The sequence below is a fragment of the Lipotes vexillifer genome, unplaced genomic scaffold, assembly GCF_000442215.2.
Source record: "Lipotes vexillifer unplaced genomic scaffold, Lipotes_vexillifer_v1.1 scaffold342, whole genome shotgun sequence".
In the NCBI taxonomy this organism is placed as follows: Eukaryota; Metazoa; Chordata; class Mammalia; order Artiodactyla; family Lipotidae; genus Lipotes; species Lipotes vexillifer.
This window is the reverse complement of record NW_006786802.1, coordinates 668,226-677,142: the sequence shown is the minus strand read 5'-3', so window position 1 is coordinate 677,142 and position 8,917 is coordinate 668,226. Positions and strand designations below refer to the sequence as shown.

The following is an 8,917-nucleotide window of genomic DNA, read 5'->3' as shown; positions in this document are numbered from 1 at the left end:
CTGAACCGCGTGGCTTGCGGGATCTTAGTTCCCTGACCAGGCATTGAACCCCAGGCCCAGCAGTGACAGCACCAAGTCCTAACCACTGGACCGCCAGGGAATTCCCAGAACTGCACATTTCTTAAGATTCACCTGTTAAAATCCTTTTCTGTTCCTTAGAAGAAGAAAAAGTTGATTGTAGCGTCATCACTCGTCAATCTTTCTCCCTCTCATCATCACTTATTTAATAGAAAGGAATGTGCTTGATGTGGTCAGTAAACAAGGAATACACCAGTCTCACTGGTAGTGAGTATTCATGTAAAGGACTGGCTCTGGGTAATGGAGAGCCTTAAACAATAGGCAGGGGAATTTGGGCTTTATCTTGTGTGCAGTCTAAGGCCCAGGAAGAGGTAGGAGGCTCTGGGACCAAAAGTGCTAACTAGAGGTGCTGGTGTGGGAGACAGGCCAGTCAGTCTCCTCCTCATCTGGGTCAGGACGGTACAGAGTAAGCAGGGTGAGGGAAGAGGGGATACTGCAGTGAGGAGGGGGCTGGAGCTGTGGAGCCCGTCTCAGGTGCAGTGGGAAAGGGAATTGACAGAGTTTACACAGGATGCTGTCAGGGAGGAAAGACTTCCCTGTACCCACCCAGGTCTGATTCCTGGGTCTGTGAAATAAACTGATAACAGGCAGATTAACAGCAGAAAAGATATACAGATTTATTAAGTTTTAATATTATATGCACAAGGGCATCACAGGGAATAAAAAGTGAATACCCAAAAAAGTGAGATTTGAGAGCTTATATACCATATTAAAAGAAGCAGGGGATACAGCCACTATGGAGAACAGTATGGAGGTTCCTTAAAAAACTAAAAATAGAACTACCATATGACCCAACAATCCCACTACTGGGCATACACCCTGAGAAAACCATAATTCAAAAGGACACATGTACCCCAATGTTGATTGCAGCACTATTTACAATAGCCAGGACGTGGAAACAACCTAAATGTCCAACGACAGATGAATGGATAAAGAAGATGTGGTACATATATACAATGGAATATTAATCAGCCATAAAAAGGAACGAAATTGGGTCATTTGTAGAGATGTGGATGGACCTAGAGTCTGTCATACAGAGTGAAGTAAGCCAGAAAGAGAAAAACAAGTATCATATATTAATGCTTATATGTGGAATCTAGAAAAATGGTACACATGAACCTATTTGTAGGGCAGGAATAGAGACATAGACGTAGAGAACGGACATGTGGACACGGGGAAGAAGAGGGTGGGACGAACTGGGAGATAAGGTTTAACGTAAATACGCGGGAACCTGCTGTATAGCACCGGGATCTCAGCTTGGTGCTCTGTGACGATCTAGATGGGGATCTAGGGGATATAGTTATACATATAGCTGATTCACTTCATTGTATAGCAGAAACTAGCACAACATTGTAAAGCAATTTTACTCCAATTTAAAAACAAGATGAATTAGAGCTTCCACATAGTTTATAGCAGAAATAAAAGTTTCAAATTAAAGAAAAAAAAAAAAAGAAGCAGGGGAGGGAGGGCATAGACCACTTAGGGGAGAGTAAATGTTTTTTAAGAAAGACCAGTGGGCCCTTAGAACAGATGGGAGACATGATGGTGTGTGATAAAGTTTGTCTGGGTGTGATGTTGACTTCTAGTCTCCTCCCCTCTGATGAGAGTCAGTCTTCCCTGTTTGATGAAACTCCCCAGGAGCACATTTAGGACAATTGAGTTCTTTTTGGAGGATCTGTCATGGGCAGATAAGGGGAGTTCAGAGAAAGCCTCTCCCTGCAGTGCTGGTTTTTTGTTTTTTGTTTTTTTTGTGCGGTACGCGGGCCTCTCACTGCTGTGGCCTCTCCCGTTGCGGAGCACAGGCTCCGGACACGCAGGCTCAGCGGCCATGGCTCACGGGCCCAGCCGCTCCGCGGCATGTGGGATCTTCCCGGACCGGGGCACGAACCCGTGTCCCCTGCATCGGCAGGCGGACTCTCAACCACTGCGCCACCAGGGAAGCCCTTGCAGTGCTGTTTTTAAGTGCCTACAGCTCAAAATAATTGATATACCCAAGTGGCACATTTTGCAGTTGCATGTCCTGAGCTCCTTCCCTGTCTTCTTTCTAAAGTTGAAGTATCATTGAGATGAAAGTGGAATTGCAACTTGAGAAGCAAGGAACATGTTTGAGACAGGAAAGTATGATGGCAGCAGGTCAAAGAGGGACAGAAGAGGGCTGCCAAGCAGCAGTGAGGTTCGATTTAAGTAACTTGATCCTCGCCCATCACATCAACATTAAAGAAATAGACCCAATGTTAAGATCACATATTTTGGCCCACCTACACAGATTAGAAAGATAAAAGAAGATCTTTGACAACAGAGACAAAAAAGTATTTTTTTATGTTTGGAGGCAGCATGATCACCTTGGGAAATTACATAATTTTTCAAGCAGCTCCAAGGAACTGAACATGAACTTGTAGTAGCCTCAGCCAGTAAGATTTTGTACCTTTGTTTAGCATCTCTCAGTTAGCATCACTCTCTAACAGGATTAGGGAGGCGGGATCAGGAGAGGTGACTGAGTATGTGGCAGAAGTGACAGATTCTAGGTGACAGAAAGGTCATAGAGAAGTGTCTGATTCTCAAAGTACAGTGTAGATAGGCAGACAGATGTTGTCAGCAGGGGGTGGCAGAGAGGGATGAATAGTTCCTGAGGGTGACCGTCAGTTTCTTGTGGTCTCTGCAGGACCAGGTTAGGGGTGAAGTAAACACTAATAGATAATGAGGGGAAACTCTCATGGAAGAACTTGTCAGAGGAGGAATTAGAATTGCATGTTTTTTCCATGGCCAAGGTGGAGTTGAGAAGAATATCTGTGGCCAGATGAAGGGGTGTGAAATCAAGATGGGCCATCAATGTGGATACTGGGGATAACGAGAGAAGATAAAGGTAGAAAGGATAACTTGTGGTCGTGGGGTCACTGGGGTATTTAGGTGTGTATTAGTGTTCAGTAATAGATAATGACAATCATGTTCCCCTCTCTCCGGCTGATCTTCCTTCCCAAGTAAAAGATATGTTCATGCTGTGACCCTTGAATGACTTTGTACAAATTGGAAATGTGATATAGAGGGCAAGATCTTATCCAAGGAGAGATGACTTTTTATTAGAATTTCCATTGAATTGCTTCTCAGGAGGCATGGGGGCCTCCAAGACCAGTGAGTATCAAATCCAGGCTTTTAACTATTTTGAACTCTCAGGGGAATTATTTTCCTCAAGAATAAAATGCCATGCCAATATGAGCATTATTAAAAAACATTTTATGGAAAATATTCCCTGCACTAAAAGGAACCAAACCCATAGTTCATTGTATTGTGTTTGGTTAACAGTGTAACAGCAATTTATTTTTTAGGGTTTTCAGTATGAACTTTTATGACCTACCAGTCAAGTGTATTATAAATGAGCATTTAGCTTTTTTTAGTGAAGAATTATATGACAATTTAAAACTTTAATTGATTGTATTATTTTGTTAGGTTTTTATGAACATTGATTTTAACATAGTTTTCTTCCTTGGATTTCATCCTAAGCAACTATAAGAAATTTTACTAGAACAGGATGGAGGGAATTTTTAGAAATATTTATTTGCAAAGATTTTTCATTGCTCTGGATATATAAGTGATGTGGGGACCTCTGGTGGCTTAGTTTATTTTTCCATCTTAAAGAATGACTGGATACTAAGCGAAAAGATAGAAGTCCAGTTGGAAAGGACCTTAGATGGCATCTACTCAAACTTTTTCCTTTGACAAGAGAAGGAATTGAGGCCTATAAAGGCTAAATGCCTTTTCCAGGATCGCACAGCAGAACCAAGGCATCAATCCAGGCCTAGTGCTGTCTCCGCAGCATGCCACTGTCCTCTTGGAGAGGATGTTAATAAAATAAATGTGAGAAGTAAAATAACAAATAGCACATTATCCTATGATTTCTGTCCATTTTATCCTAAAAATGCCAGTTGGGTCCATGCTGGCCTGTACACCCTCCCTCCCTCCCTCTATTCACGGTCTTACCATCACTCACAGAGTGATTGTGGTTGCCTCCAGGGGTTCTCCCTGCTCCGAGCCTCTTCCTCTTTGGTTATCCACCAAAGTTACTGCCACCAAAGTTACTGCCACCAAAGTTACTGCTCAAAAACTTGGACCGGGTCATTTCACTCCCTTGCTTAAACTTCATCTCTGAGTCACTATTGCCCGTAGGCTTCTTAAACATGGATAACAAGCTTGAAAACAGATCCATGTGAGTCTGAAAGTGGTGTTATTTATACAGATATTTACTTTTCTTTCAAATTGTGACCCTGCCATTTGTGTGTGGCTTAGCTATATCGTTTAACCTCTCAGAGCCACATTCTTTACCTATCAAAGGGAAATGGTAGAATTTGCCTCAAGAAATTGTTGCAAGAGTTCAGCACATAAAACCCCTTATATAAAGTACCCAGTACACAGTAGGTTCTTGAAGGATGGTAGCCCTTATTGGTGGACTTAGTTCTCTGTATCGTACATTTATTCCCCACTGCATGAAGAACTCCTTGAGGGCAGAACTTCCTTGTCAAGTCTTCAAGGCTTAGTGTGGTGCCTGGCATATAACAGTGTGCTTAAGCAGTATTTGTTGAATGGAAATGAGCCATGAAATCTTGAGCAAGTCATTTAATCTTTGTGATCCCCAATTCCTTATGACTAGAATTGGGAGGATTAGTAAAATGAAATAATGCATATGAAACACCTAGCATGGTGCCTGGTTCAGTTAACAAACAGTAGGAACTGGCAAGATCATGTTTATCCTCAGAAAGTCAAGATCAAGTGTTAGCTCTTCTATAAAACCTCTTTGGTTGCTTTTCCCAGCCCCTGAGCAAATTAATCATTTCCTATCCCTTGTGCTCATACTCCAGGAAGGATGGTTTAGTGGGGAAAACAAGGGTTTTAAAGTCTGACAGGCCTTGAGCTGAATCCTAGTCATGTGACCCATATAACTTTAAGTAAGTTAATTAAGCTTTTAAGCCCTATCATTAGGGGTAATGATAGTGTGTGTTGTGTCAGTCTATCCTGTTAAAATATGGATCTTCTTTAGAGTGGGAATTAGGGTCCTGTTCATCTTGCCTGGTATATAGTAGGTGCTCAAAAAATGTACAATAACTTAAATATAGCACTGAAAGCTTGTTAATGTTAGGAAACTATAATTAAAAACAAGAATAGTACAAATGAGATATCACAGATTATCAAGTGGAGAAAAAAGAGTAAAATTTAAAATGATAAAGCAAAACATGGTAGAAAGCCAATATAAGGGTTCAAAAACAAGCAGAAGAAATGATAAAACATAAAGCTTGATCAACTGATAAGAATATGGCTGATATAGGAATGGATAGAGAAGATAAACTACAAAGAACCAAGTACTACCACTAATAACATTTTCACACAGAGGGTAGGTGGGAGAAAATGCAGCTTTGAGAGTAAGATCTGAGTAGTTTCAACTTTACAACTTCCAGAATTCCAGACATTGGTTCATTTCATCCTCACCACAATCCGGGACATAGGTGGTCACAGCCCTCCTTTCAGAGTTGAGGAGACAGTTCAGAAAAGTTAAAGGTCATACTAGTTAACACACAGAAAGACCCAGAGCTTGGATTCAGATCTCTTGAGTCCAAGCACAGTGCTCTTTACATTCTATCCTATAACTGGTGTGCTAGAAAGGCAGGGGATTTCATATAATGACAGCTCATAAATTAAGTTAGCATTTAAAGTCTTAGGCCTCACAATTGTAATGGAAAGGTATATTTGCCTTTCAGTTTATGCCTGTTCAAATACCAAATGATGAAGAAAAAAGTGATCCTGTCCTTTTTGCCAGTAGAGTCCGGAATTTAATGGCAGAGTAAGTATCTATATGTGATTATGATCAGTAAATACTTTTAAAATTATTGGTAAATGGCATTTAACATTGTTTGAAGTCTTTGTTTTTTTCTGAGGGCCTCATTCCCCAACTCATTTTGGTAAGGAAAAGTCATGTGCCTAGGAATGTGGTCAGTAAGACAATCTATAAATATTTTACCTCACATAACCCCAAACTAATGGAGACATAGCTTTGCCAGAAGGTGAACAGGGAGGGTACATGAACCAGGAGAAACCAGCCAGTGACCTCCAAAGGGTGAATTCTCCCAAGCTGGCCAGTCGCTGTCAGACAAAGCTAATGATGGTCTGAGTGGTTCCTGCTGTGACCCACCTTCTATCCCCTCAGCCTCCATATAGCTGCCAAGCCCACGTGTTTCAAAGGCATTAATGATTATAGCACCAAAGGGGAAAAAGTTTGCAAGGGAATGCAATAGATGCATAGAAAAGGGGGAAAGTCACCCTCATTAAGGGGATGACTATAAATTTAGGATTTAGAAACTGCAAAAATAAGGCAAGTATTTTCCTGCTCTTAAGGGAGTTTTAACTGGCCACTATCCTGATTAGATAAATCACCTCTCCTCCTGTAATGAAAGAGTGTGTTATCCTATCCCCCCCCCCCAGGCAGCCTCAGAGCCCTCCAGGTGTGCACCCTCTCCCCAAGCACCACCTCCCTCAGTCATGCCCAACGGTAGGTTTGGAGCTAATAAGCCAGCAGTATTTATTCTCTTAGTAAAAATGCAATGAGAACTCTGAATTTAGCTTCATTGCTGAATTTGGTGTTATAAGCAAGATTATATATATTATATGTATATTACATATATTAATATTTCACAGGAGACTAACTTTATTTTCAAAAAAGAATAAATGTTTAAGTGTTTGGCTGAAAACTTTTGTTACTATGTATCCCTACATGTACTTGATTTACCTAGTTTCTAAAGCAGCTACAAAATTTGCTTTGATATTGTTTTCTTCCCTCTTCCATTATGTTTTCATACTAGCTTATGTCCAAAGAAAGAGTGTGTTATACTATCCCCACCACCCAGGCAGCCTCAGAGCCCTCCAGGTGTGCACCCTCTCCCCAAGCACCACCTCCCTCAGTCATGCCCAACGGTAGGTTTGGAGCTAATAAGCCAGCAGTATTTATTCTCTTAGTAAAAATGCAATGAGAACTCTGAATTTAGCTTCATTGCTGAATTTGGTGTTATAAGCAAGATTATATATATTATATGTATATTACATATATTAATATTTCACAGGAGACTAACTTTATTTTCAAAAAAGAATAAATGTTTAAGTGTTTGGCTGAAAACTTTTGTTACTATGTATCCCTACATGTACTTGATTTACCTAGTTTCTAAAGCAGCTACAAAATTTGCTTTGATATTGTTTTCTTCCCTCTTCCATTATGTTTTCATACTAGCTTATGTCCAAAATTTAGGAAGGAAGATAAGTATTAGGAACTGAGAGAATTTACATCAGATATTTTGACTTCCCAAAACCTGCCTAAAAACAGAGGAAAGGTTTGATTAAGCAGCCTTTTCCTGGATTCAGAGGCGTGGAGGTAGAAGGGCCTTGGATAAAGAGTAAGAAAGACCTCAGTTAGCTGTACAACCTTGGATAAGTCCCCTCCAAGGCTCCTTTCCTCATGTGTAAAGTGGGAATTCTAATCCTTGCCTGGCTTTTCTCATAGTTTTGGTTATTATGAGAGTCAAGTAGGAAATGTTAAAAGCATTTGAAAATGGTAAAGAGCAAAGCCGAGGTAAGTAGTGGTGGTTGACCACTAAAAAATATTTACCAAATCCTGTGCTAGGCCATTTGCTTGTGTTATCTAACATAATCTTCACAGCAGCTCTGAGGCAAGTGAGAAAATGGAGGCTCTGAGGTAGTGAGTCTCTGGGCTGGGATTCAAATCCACACTTCCTGTTACCAAAGCCCAAGCTCTTAACTGTTTTGTTCTACTAGTTACTCATAATTCCTGAAGTGTTTTTAATTTTTATTTTCCTTATATATTCTTACACCCAAATAGTCATTAATCAAAAACAGCTTAGTGGCAGGTAGGAAAAAAATGTTTATTCATATTGCATTCATTGAAAATTGAATGTTCTTAGCCATGATTCAACAAAATCAAATAACAGTTGATGACATAATTTTATGATTGTCACTGAATGTGTGTGAATAAAAATTTAGCCAAGAGGGATCTGCAGGAAATTATTTTATGTACAGCACAGATTTTCTTCTTGTCACTCAAGTGTTATTTCAAGTTCTTGTTAATATGTATTTTTTCCAAATCTGTTTCACTATTAGTAGATCTCTGAGCAGGAGGGAGGTAGTCAGTGTTGTGCACTCCTTTGAGGATGGAGGGTGTTTAGGTTTGAAAGAAATATGATCTTATAATCAGTCCTCGTTAGTATTTTTTGAAGATTGCTATGTAGCAAGAAGGTGATCTTCAGTCTTAAAAGATGGAAAGACGCAGATAGCTAGCAATATGGATAGACCGTTCATTTATCTGTTTAAATGGCACTTCCACAGGCATTCTTAGTTGGTCCTTAAAACAACCCTGTGGAGGAAGTGATTATTCCTATGTGCAGATGAGAAAAGTGAGGCTTAGGTTAAGTGCCAGCTGGTAAAAGACTCCATAGGACTTGAACCTAAGTCTTCTCATTACTTTCCATGGACTGAACTCAACTATTATTATCGCTGTAGTCAAAACACAGAACAAAAATGACTAGCTGGCAGAAGCACACAGACATAAGGGCCACAATAAGTCTGTGAAGTAGAGAAATATGTCTCTTTGGCAATAATAAGCCAAAGCCACTGGTTCAAAAAGTAGTAAATACTATTCCATTTACTGTCGTTTGTTGACCAATTCAGGCCTAATGAAAAACCATCACCTTTTTAAAAAAGTTGAATCTGTTTGTTTTTTAATACTTTAGAGCTCTGAGAATTCCAGTAACAGATCACACCTATGAAGACTGCAGATTGATGATTTCAGCAG

At 40.1% G+C, this 8,917-nt stretch overlaps 1 protein-coding gene across 1 annotated transcript in view; it reads left to right on the top strand.

Annotated features, from left to right (window-relative positions):
* LPCAT2 (lysophosphatidylcholine acyltransferase 2) overlaps nt 1–8,917 on the top strand; it is a 62,102-nt gene that overhangs the window by 21,865 nt on the left and 31,320 nt on the right. The window contains exons 9-10 of the mRNA XM_007459449.1: nt 5,823–5,905; nt 8,856–8,914. Of these exons, the coding sequence (XP_007459511.1) occupies nt 5,823–5,905; nt 8,856–8,914 (142 nt within the window). The remainder of the gene's footprint in view (nt 1–5,822; nt 5,906–8,855; nt 8,915–8,917) is intronic.